Source organism: Ctenocephalides felis, unplaced genomic scaffold (genome assembly GCF_003426905.1).
Source record: "Ctenocephalides felis isolate EL2017-DRISC unplaced genomic scaffold, ASM342690v1 CF-g0.4_SCAFFOLD_03571, whole genome shotgun sequence".
NCBI lineage: Eukaryota > Metazoa > Arthropoda > Insecta > Siphonaptera > Pulicidae > Ctenocephalides > Ctenocephalides felis.
This window is the reverse complement of record NW_020539725.1, coordinates 62,826,425-62,849,251: the sequence shown is the minus strand read 5'-3', so window position 1 is coordinate 62,849,251 and position 22,827 is coordinate 62,826,425. Positions and strand designations below refer to the sequence as shown.

Sequence of the window (22,827 nt, the reverse complement as noted above, 5' to 3'; positions counted from 1 at the left end):
TTCTAATCAATAAACTTACGTCCAGTATACGGCACAAATGTTTAACTTGTTTTATTATTTTCAAGGACCAGGGTAAAATATTCTTCTGATTCAGGCAATTTTCATTGAATCCAGATTTGTACTACGATGTAACTTTAAAATGTTTATTTATCTATCTATGTCAATTATCATACAACGAAAGATCCCTATTCACATATACGACGACTAATCACAATCGACCCGTATAGAAATGATATCATCGAGAGCGAATGACGAATCATTGGCACTCCTTATGTGGTGGTGCCATCTATGAAATGCTGAAGGATTTAAAATTATATATCTATAATGATGAAGGTTTTCTTACATGTCGTGGCTATCTTATAAAAAGCCCTGTAGGGCGAGACTGTGGCATCACCAGGAACGTAGTCACCCAAGCCGATGGTTGTCAATGAGATAAAACAATAATAAATAGAGTCCAGATAATCCCATTCTGGTTCCAGGTAATTGAATATTGTTGCAGGAATGAAGAAAAAGAACACCAGGACGAAAGATACTGAAAAGAAAATTAAAATTTAGAACTAGTGGTGTATGGCATCGTGCCTTAAGGCAAATTGCTGAAACTTCCCACGTACCGTAATAAAATATTCGAGAAATTTTAAACGTGGTATTACAAATACTGTAACTTTCATTATTTTTGCTATCTTGTTTGTTATATCTGAGCGAATCAAATGTAAATCATAAATCAATTTATCTCTAGAATTAAATTTCAAAAAAATAGTTGCCTAATTTACACAAAATAGAAAAAGTGCTCCCGTATAGTAACATTCTAAACGCATTTGGAAATAATTCTGTGCGACATTTTCATTTATACTGTGCTTAGCTTGGCGGCATTTTCACATTTTTCTATAAATAGTTTTCACAAAATTGGAAAAGTGCTCCAGTACATAAACAGTCTAAAAGCACTTGGGTAAACATTTGTACCAGAGTGGCGCTTAGACTGTGCTTAGCCTAGGCAATTTTTTGAATTTTTGTATTTAGTATTTTTTATCATCAACTCTATTTTACCAGACATGAAAATAAAAAGGACTCTGCTGACAAGCAAACTATATTTTGCATTATATGAACTGACGAGCAAACTGAAATACTCGTCTGCTAGTCAGTAAAGTCCCTTTTTATATATTTTAACTTTTGCTCGTCAGTAGGGTCCTTTTATTGATTCTAGATTAGTTTGCTCGTTAGTAGAGTCTCTTTTTTAATTCTAGATTAATCTGCTCGTCAGTAGAGTCCCTTTTTTAATTCTAGTTCAAGTTTGCTCGTCATTAGAGTCCCTTTTTAATGTTATTTTTAGATTGCTCGTCAGTAGAGTCCCTTTTTTAATTCTAGATTAGTTTGCTCGTCAGTAGAATCCATTTTTTAAATTCTACATTAGTTTGCTCGTCAGTAGAGTCCCTTTTTTAATTCTAGATTAGTTTGCTCGTCAGTAGAATCCATTTTTTAAATTCTACATTAGTTTGCTCGTCAGTAGAGTCCCTTTTTTAATTCTAGATTAGTTTGCTCGTCAGTAGAGTCTCTTTTATAATCCTAGATTAAGTTTGCTCGTCAGTAGAGTCCCTTTTTTAATTGTACATTAGTTTGCTCGTCAGTAGAGTTCTTTTTTTAATTCTAGATTAAGTTTGCTTGTCAGTAAAGTCCCTTTTTTAATACAAGATTAGTTTGCTCGTCAGTAGAGTCCCTTTTTTAATCTAGATTAGTTTGCTCGTAAGTAGAGTCCCTTTTTTTAATTCTAGATTAGTTTGCTCGTCAGTAGAGTCCCTTTTTTAATTCTAGATTAGTTTGCTCGTCAGTAGAGTCCCTTTTTTAATTCTAGACTAGTTTGCTCGTCTGTAGAGTCCATTTTTTTAAATTCTAGATTAGTTTGCTCGTCAGTAGAGTCCATTTTTTAATACTAAAAATGCGGACATACAAAACACACACACACATCCATTTAGTTTTTGAGGTATGCCGCTTAAAAATGTTCAGAAACCTTGAAAACGTCGAGAAATGCAAAATTTTTCGTTTTCGATTTTCGGTCCATTACTAGAACTACCCTACGGGAAGTTAATTAAGGGGCGTCCATTAATCCCCTTGGTGATACGTGGTGATATTCCAAATTTTTTCATCATTTAAAGATACAACTCTTGCTTGAACAATTGTATTGGTAAAATATTTTTAATGACACGGATCTGGTGTCGAAACGTACACGAACAAATATAATTTATAACTTTGCACTCGATCGATTTATTCGGAAGGTTGTTGATCTTACGAAACTGGTCTTTAAACCGAACCCAAACTAAATATTGTAGATAATTCGTTGTCTCCCGCGATGCTTTTGTTTGCCCAACGATCCGAAAATTATCTGGAATTACTCTGAATAGTAAATAAATATTGTATTGTTTAATTTGGACAATGGTGTTTGTGTTGTAATAATCACGGTGTGAAATGTAAAGGAGCACAAAAAATTAGATCGTTGATCGAAAATTATCTTATATATAAAAATGGAGCTCTCGATAAAATGATCCGCTAAAACTCGAAAACGGCTAAACCGATTTGGCCAGTCTTAGTCTTGAAAAATTCGTGCTAATCAGTAGGTTGTCGGAAAGGTGAGATATTATTTCAAATCCGCGTAGAAACTTTACATTTTTAATTTGAACATTTTTGTAGAAGCGTAATTTAAATAAAACAATGGACGGTGGCTAATACGTCAAATGTCAAACATTTTTAACAGATGATGTTTAAAAGGATGTTTTAGGTGAATATTATTTAATTGTAGTAAGTAGTTTTGTTTGTAGTTTTATTTATACACAAAAACGCAATTAAACGGGCCTTAAGTGTTACTAGAAATTCAAAATATCAACTTTTTTGAAGTGTTAATATGAAAATGCACTTCTTGGCATGTTTTTCTCAAACACGGTGCTCTGAAAGATCTCATTTGTATAATTATATACTCATTGGTATTTATAAAACATTTTCCAGGTTATATTATTTTTTATTTATGTTATTTAAATTCAGAACCTAAATTTGGTATCGACCAAAGGGACATTTTGTCGAATAACAATTTTCCAGTTATAATTTCCCAGAATTTATCGAAGAATAGATAAAAATATATGAAAGTTCGGGGTTAAAAAAGTCCAACACCAATGTGTCAAAAACCACTAAAGTTAAGCATTGTTTAACAACAATATTTGAAAGTAGAGGGAAAAAGATGTATAACCAGCTATAACCTTGATTCTTATAATTCTGCCACCGGGAGATATACGGTAATTTTTGGAAAACCATAATAAAAGTATTTTCTTCCATTGGTAGTTTTTCAGCATTAGTTAATAATGTAATTATTTTGTAAAATACCTTTAAAATTAAAATAAGACATTAAACCTGTTTGCCACCTGGCCATTCCAAGTTACCCCGCCTATAGGATAAAAAGGGTCTAGATAACAAATTTTTGAAAGACAGCAAAAAGGCACATTTCTATAATGATGAAGTAGCTAACAGTTTTACTGAACGTAGTCAGATGATTGTTCGTTTGAAATGTGTTATTTGTTGGGATATAATTGTTATGCTTTTCACAATATAGTTTATATTTGTTCAAAGTCAAATTGGACCTTTGTACCTCGCCCTGCTCTACATATATACTTTTTATTAAATTTACTTTAATTCATCGAATGTTACTTGAAACTTTTCAAAAAGCAGGTCAAAGAAGAAATACTTGATTCATTTTCTATCTCTCCTCGCAGAAATTTGAAAATTTTGTTAAAGCTCAGTAGTATTATTTACAATTATACACAAAATTCAGAATCCAAAAAGAATCTGAAAAACTTGATACGTAATCAATAAGTCGAAAGACCACAAAAGACTTGGATGGATTATACCATGTTTTCTATAGAAAGTGTATAAAACTTCCAGTTTACATATAGAAATAATATTATTTATAATATTTATTTTTATAAAAAAAGCTTTAACACAAATACGTAAAAAATTAGGTTTTTAATTTTTTCTTTTGACAACGTCATATCAAAACTTTAACTTTAATGATAATTATATATTCACTATTAATAGTTATTAACTTTATATACCGTTACATGTATGCTACATATGTATTTATACGTTCTATATCATAATTTTCAATTTATCTTATAACAGGAATTTTTAAAAACAAATATTTATCACTTCATTGCCTTTTTTCTCCACTTTGTGTTTTTTGAAGTTAGCCACTGTGTCCACTAAATGGCTCATATGGTAATTACCGACTTTTAAAATCATAATCAAAAATATGTTATTGAAATCAGGAATAAAATTTATAATATAGTATATAAAAACACTAATTATAAGAGTTTGTTAATAAATCAGATTAAAATGAAATACTAAAGTTTATTAATTATTTTGTGTAGGAGAGCTAGGTGCCGTATGTAACGGGGGTAACTACCTCATTTGTATATAGCATTCAAACAACACATCCTTATACACTTAAAGTATTAATATTTTTGATACTCTAGAAATTGTTTAGAAAATACCGAATCTTACTTAGCAAAACAACGTTTGCCGGGTCAGCTAGTATATATATAATTGTTTTACCCTACCGTATAACATCAAATGCAACAGTCTGACCCCGAACGGCCTGCACCGTCCGGCCAGCCTGGTCATCAGGAGCCTCAGGAAGCCCCTGGCAGGGGTCAGCATTCGCTCGACAAGGGCGGAAAACAAAACCAGGGTTAGAGGGATTCCTGCACAGCCGTAGAGCATGCAGAAGATTTTGCCCGATTGGCTCACCGGACTGACCTGACCATAACCTGGAGAAAAGGATAAAATTAGTAGCTAAACTAATAAGGAAAAACATGAGCTTATCATTGTTTTTATGAAATATCAATTTACTGACAATTTGTATGTAAATGTTGATTTGCAAGTAGAAGTGTAGTATATATATATATAATATATATATATATATATATATATATACTAGATGACCCGACAGACGTTGTCCTGTACCCACATCTACATTTTTTGTGTGATTTATTAAGATATTAATTTATATAATTTTGGTCATTTCATTTATTTTGTTAAAATCTATATTTTTGAAGATATTAGCAAACAACGCTTTTAATTTTTTTTTAACATTTAGTTAAAAAATAATAATCTGTCAAATTGAATTTTAATATAGGGTATGTAATTACATTGAACTGACATTTCACAACCGTGAGACGCATGCGCAGAACTGCGTCACTTGTCAGACGCATGTCGACTTTATTTTATTATATTATTTTAATTTTCGGCACATCTCAGCTGCTTTTCGGCAATAATAATGTAGACATTACATTCTCCTTATTTATAATCATGAATTTATTATATTTTTAATATTGCCTTAGCCTATAAGTGAATAGAAATGTTTGGCAAATGACAGTCTTCATTTGTTTTTAATGTCAAACTAAGCTTCCAATAATAAGCGGTTTTTTGTAATTTTATGCATTTATTTCTACAATCTAACTATATTTCTATGAGTCTAAAAATTCTAGAAAATTTCCCGAACAAACTTCCGGAAGATTTATGAAAATCCGAATTATAGTTTAGGAGGATTAATCATTCATACATAGTTACAGAAGAATTTTATATATTAGATTTATATATATATACTAGCTGACCCGACAGACGTTGTTCTGTACCCACGTCTACAATTTTTCAATATTTTATACTAATATTTACTGCTTAGTTAAAAAATAATAATTAGTGTTTTTTTAATTACTATTTACACCAATATATGAGTGATGTTGAATGTAGAACTGTTTCAAATAAAATGATTGTTCTCAATTCCCACAGTTAACACTTTAATTATTCATTTAACAAATATTACAAAATGTTCAATAAAATTGTATATTAAAAATTATACACTGCGATTTATAGAACAAACTTATTTCCAGTAGCTCAATTTATTTTATTGCATTTAAAGGTTATATAGTATTTTTAGTCATACCTGTAGATGTGGATGTATAAATGAATGATTTTTTGTTTATTCACAACTAAAACATTGATTTTCCAGATTTATCACACTAAAAATACAATATACACGTATTGAAAATTGAAATCTTTTAAAAAGTACAATAAATTCAGAAAGAATTAATATATAGCATTCGCGGCAAAGGTGCAATATCATCTTTTATTTTTCTACCCAAAATAATTGCTTTAATAATGCTGCCAATAATTTTTATAATTTCGTACTATATTTTAACTGGATTTTAGTAATTTTAATATCTAAATTACATTTTTTTCTCCAATAAATCAATATACATTATTGCTTAAGTTTATATTTGAAGTGAATTAGTTTGTCAAATCCTGTTCACATGTGCTCTATTCAACTTACGATCAACAAAATTATTGCTCTGTGAATTTTTTTACTGTGCTCCAATTTATTTGATATTTTGGAAATAGGCTAATCTTTATCTTAAGTTCAGAAGTGAAATCAATTTGCACTCCGTCACCATCCACCGCATTAATTGGATTATTACCCTTTTAATTCTGAATTTATCAGAACTTGTAATACACTATTTTAAAGGTGATTAAATGATCTACAACTTTCTCTATCATAAATTTTACCGTAACTTCTCTTATTGTGAAACGGCGAAGGGTTAAAGGGCTCGAAAGACCTCTGGTTGGACAGCCGCGCAGTCCTTGTTCAATACCTCTAACAATATTTGTGTAATGGAAAAATAATGAACAATAAGAGATATTATAATGAGAAATTGGATGTTTTTTTAATGTTTTTTTTTCATAAAATCATGAGTTTTTTGAAAATCGTTTGTACTAAAGTTGTGATATTTTCTAGAATCCATCAAAACCAAGTTAATTCTAGATGAAATACGATTATTTTTAAATTTGGTGGAAATGGCACTGAAAAACTATTTGATTTAAATGAAAAAACATTATAAGCGTCTTTTATTTGCATGATAGTATACTCATTTTACACGCAGAAGTACTCATTTTAAAGCTTATTTTGAGCACTATAAAAACCCATTTTCATATCTAGCCTAATAATGTTCCTAAAACACTATAAAATAGCGATTTATTAAGATTTTAATTGATATAATTTTGTTCATTACATGATTGTCGTTAAATTGTATATTTTTGAAGATATTAGCAAAAAATGATGAAAAACGCAAAAAAGAAACAAATTTTCAGTAGCCAGTAACTTGAAAAGTATATGCTTTTTTGAAAAACATTTTTCTCTTATAATTAGTTCTTTTATCGATACCCAACGTTATTTTGAAAAAAAGTAAAATTACACCACTAAAAAGAAATGTCATCCACTCGAGAAGTGGTAAAGGAGTCTAAATTGTTTTCACTTCTGAAGAGTAAGATGAACCTAGTTCCAAAATTCCAAACGAAATGGAAAACAGTAAAAAAAAGTTCAGACCGAAAGCGCTCCATTGAGTAAATATTGTGACTTAGTATAGTAAGGCAAAACGACCGCAAGTTGAATATTTTTGAGCGCAATCACTTATGGCTCATCGAATTCGTACGGCGAATCTGTTCGCAAAGTGCGCAAACAAAATTATTGCAAGCAAAAGCAAACCACGCGCACGTTGAGAACACGATTCGCCGTGCGCGTCAGTCGCATGCGCAGACTGTCTGACGTATGTTATATTATTTGCATCTTATATTATTTTAATTATGGCACATCTCAGCTGCTTTTCGACAATAATAATGTAGACATTACATTTTCTTTATTTTTAATCATGAATTTATTATATTTTAATATTGCCTTAGCCTATAAGTGAATAGAAATGTTTGGCAAATGACAGTCTTCAATTGTTTTTAATGTCAAACTAAGCTTCAAATATTTTCAAGGGCAAACAATGATAAGCGGTTTTTTATATTTTTTTCTATTTATTTCTACAATCTAACTATATTTCTATGAATCAAAACATTCTAGAAAATTTCCCGAACAAACTTCAGGAAGATTCGTGAAAATCCGAATTATAGTATAGGAGGATTAATGAAACTTACATTGTTACAGAAGAATTTTATATATAGATATATATATTAATATATATATATATATATATATATATCTTTTACCTATGGTGGTGATGATGGTGCTGGAGAAAAACAGGGACTTGGCAAATGTCCAATTAGAGTCACCAGTTGCGTTTTTGACGGCGGACACACCATTGTCGCTGGCTGCCAACACTTTTCTTATCAGCGTTTCTAAAGCAGCCTCTGGAATGGAGAATAAAACTATTTCAATAATTCTATATTAACTAAGAAAAAATTAAAGAAAAAACAACCTATTGATTTATAAGTATACTATAAGTAATTAGGGCTCTCATTGAAGAGTCTCCTAAACAAGCCACATTTGTGAACTCAATTTTGAGTTCAAATAGCTTATAGAATAATAAGAATGTGATTGATATTATATTTGCAAATAAAAAAAAATCTATATTTATAATAAATGTTTTGGTCCAAATTATATCCATCCGAAGTCAAGCAACTATCAGGAACAATTTTTATTAACGTATAGTTAATAAAAATATAATAATAGTCATAGTCATAGATTTCTCTCAAAGAGAACCTTAGGTTTACTCATCTTGGATTTTAATGAAATTTTGCACGATGATATTGTCGATAGTTAAACGCAACACCTTAAAATATTATAGGCCTATGAGAAGTGGTTTAAACATAAAAACTAGTGGTATATGGTATCGTGCCTTAAGGCAAATTGCTGAAACTTTCTGTACCTAAATAAACCAAACCTTTAAAATGAATGACATTGCCTCATATTCTAATTATTGTCTAATTAAAAACTAGTGGTGCATGATATCGTGCAATAAAATATCGAAAGAATATTGAATGCTTTCAAATATATTTTTACTATAATTTTCGTTATTCGTATTTTATAGTCAAAATATAAGAGCTTATGAATTGGACGACGATGTTTACATAAAAAGTAAATAAGCAAAGTTCTATCAATCGAATTTAAAATGAAGGACATTGCCTAATATTTAATAAGAATTATATAAACTAAACTGATCTTGATAAATAAAATTATTTATTTGAAGTATAAATGATCTTTAGAACTTTAGCTAGAATTAAAATTAAATTTCAAATTATTCTTGATATTCAAAAAAATATATTTTTGGAAACAATATTAATCGATTTTTTCACACATCCACTTTTTTCTAAGGTATGTCAAAATGTTCAGAAACCTCTGAAACGTGAAGAAATGCAAAAAATTTCAATGTCGATTTTTGGAAGATTACAATAACTTACCCTACGGGAAGTTAATTAATTACACAAAAATTGATATATTTGATTCATTACATATATTATTAACTACCCGTAGAGTAAGTTATAGTAATCGCAAAAAAATCGAAAATATTTTTTTTATATATTTTTTACGTTTCAAAGGTTTCTGAACATTTTGGCATAACTTAAAAAAAATGGATCTATGTGCATGTGTCGAAGATTTCAGGAAAACGGTTTAACCGAAAACCTTCGATTCCTATTGATAAGGAGACGTGTTGATTAGTTTTTGGTAAAGGCAGGTCTAGCCGTTCCGGAGATACTGGGCAAAATGTACCAAAAACAGTAACTCGGTTTTAAAGAGATTTTTTTGATTTTAATAATTCAAAAAACATTTTATTTGTATTGACAAGATGAAAAATTGATTAAATTTTTGAGAAAGCAGGTCTAGCGGTTTCGGAGATCTAGTAAAAAAAGTACAAAAAAATGCCATTTGGCGGTCAAAAATGATCATTAGACATATGCACATCAAATTATCAGATTTTTTATAGAGATTTTAATAATACGAATAAATTTTGTTTGCATTTCTATGAGTTCCGTACCAATGTTTATCAGTTAGACGGCGACGCGGCGCTTACGCGCTCCGATATTTCATCTTTATGCAGCTAAAACAGTACGAATGCTTTGAAAAAGAGATCAAAATTTCCAAAATACTTCAAAATAAAAAAATAATTTTTTTTTAGAAGTCTTTTTAAAAAACCTAATTTTTTCAAAGTTTAAAAAAAAAAATAATAGTTTTTAAAAAAATTATTTTCGGTATGGGAGGTTCAACCTTACCCCACTAGTTCATTAGTATTAATAATACGTTTTACTTTTCTATTAATAATGTTGCCCTTATCGCTCTTGCGTATATCGTTAGTTAAAATTATATTTTATTGATCTTATCGTAAAATCTTTAAATATTATTACTTCGTTTGTTGACGAGATCTCTTATCTCTGAAGAGCGTGTCTGAAATTTAAGTTGTTCCTGATAGGTGCATATAATATAAATAATTGTGTAAACAATTTTCTATGACGTCAATGGAGGTACCGATAAGATTAAAATACGTAAAACACCTTTTATCTCGGTTTCGGTTTCAAAACTTACAAGATTGTGATATCAAAAATAAAAAAGGAAACTATTATTAGATTATTGTAAAGACTCTTTTACTAACATAATAAGTTAGTATTATTTTCGTCGTTTTCGTGGTCCAATTTTGAATCTTCCTCAACAATGGTGTCAACGATTCTTCTAAATGCGACAACAATGTAGCATTGTATTTAATTGCATTTATATAGTGGACTTTTGATATGATACGGGCCCCATTTTCTACTCTTATCATAAACATTATATACATATATATTATTATAATTTTTATCACAAAAGTAGTGAGTCGTGTCGATGATGACGCACGACGAACTCAAATGATACATGAAGATATCTAGTTCAAAAAATGAAATAATTATACGAGAAAAAATTCAGGAAATTGAAAGCATGGGGCGCAAAGGAAAAGGGACTCTACTAACGAGCAAATTGATTGCTGAACGACTCGTTAAAATGAGAAAGAATTTGAAAGTTAAAAGACTTTACTGATGATCCAATTGAACCGTGCATTGCAAAATTAATTAGAAACATTCTAATATATATTCCCATAACCATTATTATTTTCCTGTAGCCTAAGTTATAGCAATCGGCCAAAAATCGAAAATGAAAATTTTGGCTTTATACCTTACAAACAAAAATTATGTGTATCGATACAAATTTTCGTCCACGATTTTGCGAGCACGGATCAACGATTTGAATGATTAATTTACCATTCGATTTCAATTGACGAAGAGACGTGCTGATTAGTTTTCGGCAAAGACAGGTCTAGCCGTTTCGGAGATACGGAGCAAAGAGTGCAGAAAATAGAAATTAAGGTTTTGAGAGCGGAGCGTCCCTTGTATGTATTAATGAAATGAAGTATTGATTGAATTTTTGCAAAGGCAGGTCCAGCGGTTGTGGAGATCGAGAACAAAACTTAAAAAAATGTCATCTGCTGATCGAAAATTAGATATTTTAGCCAGTAAGAATCAAACCACATGACTGGGTATAAACATCTTTCAACAAATTTCAAAATTTAAAAAAATCGAATAATATTAATAATCAATATCTTCAAAAAAGCACTTTTTAAATCTTTTCAACCGATTTTGGCATACCTCAGAAAAAAATGGAAGTGTGTATGTATGTATACAAACTTCGTTCACTTTTTCTATGCACTATGCACGGATCAACCGATTTGAATGGTTCAAGAAACATTCGATTCCTATTGATAGGGAGATGCGCTGATTAGAATAGAAATCGTGTTTTTTGCGAGAACGGAGCATCCGATTCAAATATCCAAAAAACATTCAATTAGCAATGATTGGGAGAAATGGTTATTAGTTTTTGGCAAAGGCAGGTCCAACCATTTCGAAGATACAGAGCTACATGTACAAAAAATGGCGGTTTTTGAGAAAACTAACCATCTGATTTTAATGATTCAAAAAACTTTCTGCTTATTAATTCTGACTAAAGTTTTAAAGCTTACTTATATACTTTAAACAAATAATTTCAACTCTGCAATTTAGTTTATATAATTCTTATAAATATTAGACAATGTTTCTGTATTTATAATCTATTTGAAAACATTTAATATTCCTCGATCATTTAGCTACGGTACGGAAAGTATCAGCAATTTGCCTTAAAGCACGATGCACCACTAGTTTTTTTTCTGAATATCGAAAATAATTCCAATTTAATTTTTTTCTAGCTATATTTCTAAAGTTCACTTATATACTTAACATAAATGATTTTAACTTTGCAATTCAGTTTATATAATTCTTATAAATATGAGATAAGGTCCTTTAATTCTAAACCGCTTAATTGAGTTTTGTTTATTCACTTTTCATATGTAAGTTAAAGTATTTAAAATAAGAAAATATTTACTATTCTCTTAGTTTCAGCAATTTGCTTTAAGACACGATGCCATTCAGCACTAGTTTATGTTCTCATAACAAGTACCTGCCTTCGTAAAAGTAGTCTGAAAATGACAATAGATGTCTCTCCATCCAATTTTAAAAAATGGAAATCCAACTAGTTGTAATTTATATAATACAAATACATTTTATTATTGTCGACATATTAAAAATTTCATAAGTTATCATGAATATCGATATTAAATAAAATATATATAATGATAAGATTATTTCAACAGTAAGATTATCCATTTTTATTACCAACTATCACTTCCAACATAAAATTAGAACAAACAAAAATTTAGTTTCAAGTAATTCAGTTTATGACTGTGGAGACATTTTGGAATTTGCAAATATCTACAAATATCAACTATTGCATCCGTTTTAAATTATTTTTTATCTTAGTTACATTTATATCTTAGAATTGTTAGTCGTAGCCATAGCCCTAATATAGGTTCTAGTTGAGCACCGCCGATTCGTACGTCGGGACCATGTATTTAATATTGATGAAGGCGTCTTCGCCGCCGTAGCGTTCCAAAATCTGCAAAGTCTCCAGGATCAGATCGCCGACCCTTTCGCCCTTGGAGTAAGCAAAATCGATCTCATCCAGAAGATTGACGTTGTCCTCTATGAACATGTTGCAAACTGGTAAGATTTGCCTGTAGTAAGGGACAAGGGCCTGTCCGATGCGCTCTTCGGCGGTCACCAGATGCTGCAAAACCCTCAAAGTTGTGCACATGACATCGGCGTTGCGGGTGTTGAAAGCTTTTTTTATGGGTAGAATCAATTGGGGCAGCACCGGAAAGACTTTTTCTGGTGCAGCTTCCACCATGTCGAAGATGCCTTGGCGTGCAAAAAACTTGTAAGGATGCTTCACCTCGCACAATCCGTCGAAGAACATAGGTAGATAATGGTGGTAGTCCAGTTTCTCCGGTTTGACTTTCCACGCGATCTGGTTGCGATTTGCACAGAACTCGATGGCTATCGGAAAGTCACCACGTTGGTAGTATTTTCTAAACAAAGACGGCGGCGGAGACTCCTGGCGCGCCAGGCCCGAACTCGGGGGGCGCAAAACTCTCGTATTTCGCTGCAAAGCTTGTATGGTAAAAGCCGGCACCACACGTTTCGAAGGACCACATTTCGCCGACGGCATGCACCGACGCAAAGAAATCCTGTATTCGCGTCCTGTCACCATTTTGTATCGTATTGCAATTGACGGCTGTCAAAATTTTTCACTAAATCACATCACGGGCTTCATTAGAACACTGTCGGGGTTTCGGGGTATGTCGGTTTTTGAAAATGGAAATTAGTTTATTTTTTGGACCGGTTATGGGATTTTTTTTAGAAAGTTGAAGTATACTGTTTATTTTGATGACATATCGCGAGTGGCCTACTTTGCTGTTTGGTCGATACTAGTTGAATATTTAGCGCTCGGGGCGGACGAAGGGCTGACTTTTGCCTTTTATATCGTTTTGTATCGGGTTTTAAATGAAATTGCGCAGAACAATTACTGGGGGGAAGAAAATAGTGGAACCTGGGGGCGATAGAAATCTATATATATATACAAATACACGCACAGGTATATTACATATATTTGTATATATATTCTTGAAACGTTAGCAGCCAATAAGTTGAAAATGAAATAATTATAAACCAGTGGTGTATGGTACAGTGACTTAAGGCAAATCGATGAAACTTTCCTTACTAAAAATTAAATTTTTTAAAGGTTTAAATAATGAAAAATTAGATTTATTTGCAGAATATTAATTTTTTTCAAACATTTTTAAAAATTAATTTTAATAACACATTAATAATAAAAATAATTTGAATAGTGACAAAATTAAAAAAAGATGCCTTTTTTGAAAAGTGTTTTTTTATTGAAAATTTGATCCGAGACTGTTGAAAAAATATCTGATTTTTGACCACGAAATAGCATTTTTTAAAAAAAATAGATTTCTGGATCTCCGAAACGTCTGGACCTGTCCATATTTAAACAGATGGCGAAAACGGCCGCTTTGAAATTATATCAATTTTAATTCTTTCAGCATATCATAGATGTCGCCACCAACCGTAGCACGTAAATTTACCCTTAGGTTTAATTCTAGGATAAGATTTATTTGAATATATAATATAGAAAAGATAAACCTGATTAATTTGACTAAATGAAATGAGAACAAAAATATACACGTATAAAATATATTTTCAACAAAATCACAAATATGTTGTGAAAAATATACAATAAGAAACAATAAACATTTTTTCCGTTCAAAATAGATATTCCAATATAAAAAATCGGTACTTCTATCGTACACTAGCACCATCTGTGATATGCAGAAAGCACTAATTCAGAGTAAAACGCATTTGTTCTATGTTTACTCTCCATGGACCTGCCTTTGCCAAAAACTATTCAGCACATCTCCCTATTAATAGGAATCGAATGCTTATTGAATCAATCAAATCGGTTGAGCAGTGCTCTCAAAAACTTGAACGAAAAATTTTATCCGCACATATATACATACATACACATCCATTTTTTCTAAGATACATTTACAGTAGAGTTTTTCATAAATCTGAAATCTTGTTGATTAAAAAAACAAAAATATTTAACAATTTCCACCATTGTACAAAATTGTTATGAAAAGTTAAAGACATCCTCGCCGATTGCCCTGAATAAATTAGTTTGTTTTCATCTACCTACGTTTCACAATATCTATATATAGACGAAAACTTTATCTAACGTGGAAAATTCAAAACAATTTCTTTACAATGTTGCTATGTAGAATTTGGAATTAGTTTTATCTCAGTTAAAATTATAATTATAATTATAATTGCGATAAATAAATACTCTAACGAGAAAATCTTGTAATTTTCTTATCGGTGAAACAATTAAATACTAATCGCGACATTGAAAATGTTTGAAATTTTTACAAAAACGTGCAACTACTGGATTTGATATCGATCAATATATAATTATATTTATATATTTATATATATATATATATATATATATATATATATATATACTAGATGACCCGGTAGACGTTGTCCTGTACCGACGTCTACAATTTAAAAGTTCCACTTTTTTTAATATCCTATACATTTTAATATCCTAGTCAGAATAATATAGTATCTGCGGTAAAAGAATAATATCACACTTGATTTTACCACACCACATGATTGCTTCAATAGTTTAGTCTACAATTTACTTAATCTCGTACGATATATTAGTTACTTATTGGCAATTATAATTTCTAAAATACATTTTTCTTACTAATAATTTAATAAACATTATTGTTTATGTTCAAATCTTAGGTGAACTAATTTGTAAAATCTAATACATATGTGCACTATTCAATCTAAGATGAACTTGCTAAATATTTCATATCCGATGCCAAACAAATGAATTTTTGACACATGAAACAAAATTCTAAATCATTTTTTTAATAAGTAGAAATATTTTTTTGTATTGTTAAATAATTTGGTAAAGTAAACCAAAATGCGACATGTATAAGAAAACTTATTGCGTTATTTATTAAACTGAATTATGTAATTTCATCTGCCAAACATATACTGTTAACTGTATCTTATATTATTTTAATTTCTGGCACATCTCAGATGCTTTTCGGCAATAATAATGAAGGCATTTCATTTTTCTTATTCATAATCATGAATTTATTATACATATTTTAATATTGTCTAGGCTCATAAGTAAATTGAAATTTTTGGCAGATGACAGTTTTCATTTGTTAAATGCTAAACAATGCCTCAAATGTTTTCAATGTTAAACAATAATAAGCGGTTTTTTGTAATTCCATTCCATTCCATTTATTTCTACTAATAATAACTCAAAAAATCCTAAAAAATTCTCTTAACAAACTTCAGAAAGATTTATCAAAATCCGAATAATCGTTTAGGAGGTGTATCCTTATATACATCATTACAGAAGAATTTTATATATAAGATATGTATGTATAAGTAAGTTCTTTGAGGGCGAATCATCTAACACAAGAGAACAACGATTTATAAAATAATCTTTAATCTTTAAACGTTTCGACATACAATTTGATGTCATCACCAGTTGATTTTACAGATATAAATGTGTACACACCACAGAATTTTGCACTAACATTGATACAACTAACCAGTCGATAATCATGAATTATTTGTAAATAGAAAAATAATAAGTTTTGTTTTGCAAAAATGTGGAATTAAAGTATTTTGGCACAGGAACATGTAATAGCTATCTGTGAGGCCAATATAAGAAACGTTTGGAATTAAATCTACAATAATAATGCAGACATTATTTTTTTTTTCTATTTTTGTGTTATATTCTAATATTGTCTTGGCTCATAAGTGAATTGAAATTTCTGGCAGGTGACAGTTCTCATTTGTGAAACTATTTTCAATGTCAAACAATGATAAGTGGTTTTTTGTAATTTTTGCCATTTATTTTTACAATATTAGCATAGTATCATCGTTCATTAAATCTTAAAAATTTCTTTTGACAAACTCTAAAAAGATTTATCAAAATCCGAATAACCGTTTAGGAGAAGTATCAAATCATACACCCGTACAGAAGAATTTAAATACAAGATATGTATATTATCTTCTTCTTACCGTCAACGCAAGGATAGTCATTCAAAAACTTCTGCCTCGTTTGCAAGATCTCCTGCTGCAATTGGCTCTCCAAAGGAGTCTCAAGGGCGGAAAAGATGAGCCCCCCAGTGACCAGATACAGGACATAGAACATGACGAACAGAAAGAGCAGAGAGTTCCTCGGCCTCCTCGAGTATCGGCTCAAATTGGCGGCGACGACGTCCGGTAACAGACGAACAGTCTCCGGCAACGTGGGCACCACATCCGTCTGGTGACTCTGGGTGCTGCCGTAGTTCCTGGTGTCCATTGCGGGGGATCGAAGACACTGGGGGTAGAGGATTGAGGAGTTAGAATTATAAGAAATCAGTAGGAACAATTAGAAAAAATAATGAATCCTTGGGGTTAAACATAGAACAAATGCGCTTTACTCTGTATGAGTATTTTCAGCATATCACAGATAGTACTAGTGTGCTTCGAAACGTTCAAGTACCAATTTTATACATTGAAACATACCTTTTCAATGGAAAAAATGTCTTTATATATTTTTTACAACATATTTGTGATTTTATTAAAAATATATTTTGTACGCGTATATTTTATTCTCGTTTCATTTAGTCAAATTAATTTAGGTTCATCTTTTCTATATTATATATTAAAACTAGCAAACCCGACGAACTCCGTTTCGCCACCAGATGGTTTCGTGAGAAAAATGAAGAAATTTTTTGTTTGTTTTATATTTGAAAAGGAAAATTTTGATGTTATTACACAACAGTAATGAATTTGTTTCGATTGCAATAATGAAGTGTTTTTTACTTGAACTTCTCTAAGCAAATGCAAGTGAATCCGCAAATTGTCCGTTTCATTGAAGTGCTCTTTGGTAAACCACATTTTTTGTTTTTTGGTCTGACACAAACATTTAACACAAACAAAGCGGATCGTTTTCCAACTCGTAAACAGGCAACGTATAACTGTCCATGTGAAAAACAATGATTTTCTAAATAATCTATTTGAAATTTATCCCGCAAACACTAAGCGATTGGCCTTGCGACTTGTTATTGCGAACGAAAGGCGAACTGGAAATTGCAATCGTTTGAAGTCAAACGGAAGACCAGTCGGAATCATTGGCATGTCACCAAATCGCCAGCAATTTTTGATTGAATAGTGAAATTCAGTGCTTGTACATCATTATTCTTTGCGACTAGAATTGCTTGTTGACCTAATTGCAAGCATAATTCTGATATTTCTCACTAATGTCATTACTCAAATTTTTAATTACGGTGCGTGAAGTTCCAGCAGCTTGCATTAAGGCACTAATTTTCTTAGCTATAAACCTTGTGGAGCCCGAGACCTTTCCAACGAATGCAAAATTATCGAAATCGGTTCGTGCGTTCTGGAGTTATTTCGTCAGGAAGGAAAACCCGACTTATTTTTATATATATAGAAGATTAATTTTATCCTAGAATTGAACCCCTAAGGGTAAATTTACGTGCTACGGTTGGTGGCGACATCTATGATATGCTAAAAGAATTAAAATTGATGTAATTTCAAAGCGACCTTGTTTGCCATCTATTTATACTTGTTTATTTATGAACAAATCTAATAATAGGCATGCAATAAATAATAAAATTAATTATTCGACTTCAAAGATACAGTTTTAACAATCGACATTTTTGTAATCACAAATTATTAATTAAAGTTTCATAACATTATTAATATGTATTTATTTAAAATACGACTTCATTGATAAAAAATTATATTATAATTAAAGTGAATTGTAAACTCTGAGCATTGTTGCGCACTTGTTATTTTTTTATATATTTACAATTTAAATTGAACTAGTGGTGTATGGCATCGTGCCACAAGGCAAATTGCTCAAACTTCCCGTAGCGTAATATTCGAGAAATTTTAAACGTTTTCAAATATATCATTATAAATATTGTAACATTGTCTAATATTACCCCACTACTTTACAATTTTTAGTTGTATTTTATATATTTTGCTCTAATTTAATCTATTATTTATACATGTTTATTGTTTATAGATGGACAAATACAATTTGTATAAATAATATTCCAATTCAAATTTTGTTTCAGCCTGAATTTTCTTAAATTGTATCGACCAACCTGTTTTATCGATTAAATAAAAAAATATAAAAATGAATTTATTATATAAACAAAAAACGTAAATTGCTTTTATAAAATATTATTAAAAATAAGTGTTAGTTTACAATTTACAAATTTATGAAAAATTTATAAGGGACTATAATATATTATTTTTGCAGTAAAACTTCTTTAGGCGCGAATAGGATGTAAATCTGTACAAATGCAACGGAAGTCCGTTACGGCACAACTGTACGTCATTCGCTTTCGATATTGATAACAACAAGAAAATCGGCATAGATAAATTAACATTTTACTGTTACATCATAGTACAAATCATGATTTAATGGATAATTCCTGAATCAGAAGAATATTTTACACTGTTCCTTGAAAATAATAAAACAAATTAAACATTTTTGTGCCGTGTACTAAACGTGAGTTTATTGATTAGAAATCATTTCTTTATTATTCGTAGTTTCTATAAATCTTTGAAGTTATTAAAATGGAAAATAGTTTTTAGGCAAGGCAGATATTACGTCTGTTCAAAGAATGAAACTGTATCGCCAGCGAAAAAGTAAAAAAAAAATAGCATCAGTCAATGAATGTATGTTAATTTTAATTACATGAAATTCTTCAAACACAATTATTACATGATTAGTAAATTTGCGAAAGTTTAACATAATCCACTATGTGAACAAATATTATAGAATTTATTAATCAGCAATTACTTCATTCCTCTAATGAAAAATCAAGTCGTAAATGCTAATTACAACGACAAACCGATCGTGTCATATTTGAAGTATGACTTTAATTACATTATTGTTTTCAAATATTATATATATTTTTAACAAATAAATAACAAAAATATCATGAACTAAAGCTTAAATGGTTAGTAATTGATACTAATAATTCTTCAATATTAAAATTTGACCAAATATATATATATATATATATATATATATATATATTATAATTTATTACTATTATTTCATTTACCTAAATCTGTTCTAATAATTCGTCAGCTGTTCGTGTATTCCTGTTTTTTATATTTTCTACTTAAATATAAAGGCTTAAAAAGTCCTCATTTCTAACAACTAAAAAATACATAATTAGTTATTAAATTAATTAAACTATATCAAACATATTTAATTCTATCCACTTGAATTTTATCCACTTCTGTCATATTAGTACATTTGCACAATGAGTTATTTGTTGGTTATTTTTTGTGTTTATTTATTAATTAACATTTATATTAAATTATCGAGTTGTTAATTAAGTTTGAATTGGTGTTAATTATTAAATGCACGTCAGTTTTGTATGAAAATCTGTCGATTAATGTTGGATGAAAGATAAACAACAATCGTTTATAAAGATGACGGACGGACGGCTGCCATGTTTTTTTTGTAAAGTGATTTTGTTTGTTTGGTTTTGGTCAGGGTCGAATAGGGGGTAATTTGAAAATAGTTTATGTGTAATACATAGACATTATATTACATGGACTATGTTTTCCGTTGTGGATACTGTGCAATTGTGACGTCACATGTCTGAGCGAACGTTGCCGACGACAATCGCGGACTCTCTCGCGGATTGATTAAATGTCTTATGTCGTATGTTACGTGCCTAACATGAGACTTATAATGTATGCACCGATTTTAACAGGTGAATTCAATTTTATGTACATTAATAATATTCCTAAAGTAATTTCTTATACAATTTTCAGCCATCACAATTGACATTATATTATTAAAATAAAATATACGGCATGTGACATTTGATCAATCAGCAGAGTCCGCGGTTCTCGTCGGCAACGTTCGCTCAGACATGTGACGTCACAGTCTCTTCTATATTTGTTTACTTACTTTGCACTCGACTAGCAGTCCATGTAATATAAGGTCTATGGGATAATTTAAAATGCTTTATGTGTAATATTTGATGTGAATAAATTATTAATAATGTTTTTTGAATCTTTGTTAAAGGTCAAGTCTTTATTAAACATACTTATAATGTAAAAACACTTATAAATTTTCTTAAAAAATACCTGTGTTGTAAAATGCACTTATAAATTTGTTACAAAACAAAATACATATATTTTAAAGATATATTTTAAACTAGTTGTGAGGCATCGTGTCTTAAGGCAAATTGCTGGAACTTCCAGTTCCAGCTTTAAAATTTTTTGAAAACTGAAAAATGTAGATTTTTGTGAGTTTTGAAATATTTGAAAAAAATGTGACTTTTATGATTCTTTTATAATTTGAATTTCTTTGAATATTTGGAACTATTTTTCGAAGCATTTATAATCTCCATAAAATACCTGACAATTTGATGTATATATGTCTAATAATCATTTTTATCCGCCAAATGGCATTTTTTAAAACTTTTTTCATTGGATCTCCAAAACTGCTGGATCTGTCTTTCAAAAAAATAAACATTTTATCGTTCAGTCAATACAAACAGAATGTTTTTTGAATTATTTTAATCGGACGCTCAGTTCTCTTGAACTACCATTTTTGGCACTTTTTGCGATGAATCTTCGTGTGGATACAATTTTTCGTACACGTTTTCGGACGCACGTTTCAACCAATTTGAATGATTTATTTACCATTCGGTTCCTATTGATAAGAAAATGTGCTAATCAGTTTTTGACAAAGGCAGGTCTAGCCGTTACGGAGATAAAGAGCAAAGAGTGCAGAAAAAATAAATCGAGTTTTTGAGAGAACGGATCATCCGATTTAAATAATTCAAAAAGCATTCAATTCGTATTGATAAAGAAAAGTGGTGATTAGTTTTTGGCAAAAACAGGACTTGCCGTTTTGGAGATACGGAGCCATATGTGCAAAAAATGGCAGTTTTTGAGTGAACTAATCGTCCAATTTGAATGATCTAAAATACTTTCTGCTTGTAATGACAAAACAATTGCTTTTGAGAAATTATTACATCTTCTTTTATTTTCCATAAAATATGTTTGTAATTTTGGATGAAAAATTCAAAAAATTGCCCAGTCTAAGCGCCACTCTGGTGCAAATGTTTACCCGAGTGCAATTAGACTGTTTATGGACTGAAGTACTTTTACAATTTTGTGAAAAGAAAACTATTGAAAAATGTGAAAATGCCACCAAGCTAAGCACAGTCTAAGTGAAAATGTCGCACAGAATTATTTGCAAATGCGATTAGACTGTGACTATACGGCAGCACTTTTTCAATTTTGTGTAAATTGGGCAACTATTTTTTTTTGAAATTGAATTCGAAATGAAATGACGATTGTTAAAGTTCTGGATATAAATTGATTTATGATTTACGTTTGATTTGCACAGAACAAGATAGCAAAAATAATGAAAGTATTTGTAATAATATTTTTGAAATCGTTTAAAATTTCTCGAATATTTCATTACGGTACGGGAAGTTCCAGCAATTTGCCCTAAGGCACGATGTCATACACCACTAGTATATATTTATATCTTTAATGTTCCTAAGCTATCTTCGCGTTCACAATTATATTTCAATTATCCTACTCCTTAAAATAATTCTCTCTTAAATTCGTCTATCCTACTTATGTCCTTTAAATTTAACTTGATTAAAAATGAAATAGATATTCATAACAAACACTTCACCTAATCAAATAATCTCCATATGTTCAAATTAACCTTTTTATTTTCTTTTCAAATATATATTTTATTATTTTATCTTATTCTATGTAAATACATAATATTGTTACATTCTGTATTATGTTTACTATTATGTTGTAAATATATTATTTTTATTTACTATATATTGTAATTTATCCATATTGTATATTAATTGTATATATATTAAGGTGGTCCTTAATATGGACATTTTCGAAATTCCTTGCTCCCAA

General features: G+C 30.1%; 2 protein-coding genes across 2 annotated transcripts; both read right to left on the bottom strand.

Annotated features, from left to right (window-relative positions):
• Positions 1–343: 343 nt before the first annotated feature.
• On the bottom strand, positions 344–20,330 carry LOC113386958 (potassium channel subfamily K member 1-like; the record flags this gene model as incomplete). The annotated part of the gene is given in 5 exon segments (XM_026624716.1): positions 344–532; positions 4,593–4,802; positions 8,080–8,220; positions 16,897–17,200; positions 19,971–20,330. Coding segments are annotated over 4 exon segments (826 nt in total), but the record flags the coding sequence as incomplete, so codon positions are not given.
• On the bottom strand, positions 12,728–13,699 carry LOC113386959 (parkin coregulated gene protein homolog). The gene has a single exon (XM_026624717.1). The coding sequence runs from the start codon at positions 13,472–13,474 to the stop codon at positions 12,737–12,739; it is 738 nt and encodes a 245-aa protein (XP_026480502.1). The 5' UTR covers positions 13,475–13,699; the 3' UTR covers positions 12,728–12,736.
• Positions 20,331–22,827: the final 2,497 nt, after the last annotated feature.

Excerpts from the sequence above, each read along its gene's own strand:
- LOC113386959 (XM_026624717.1), bottom strand. The coding sequence starts at position 13,474 with ATGGTGACAGGACGCGAATACAGGATTTCTTTGCGTCGGTGCATGCCG.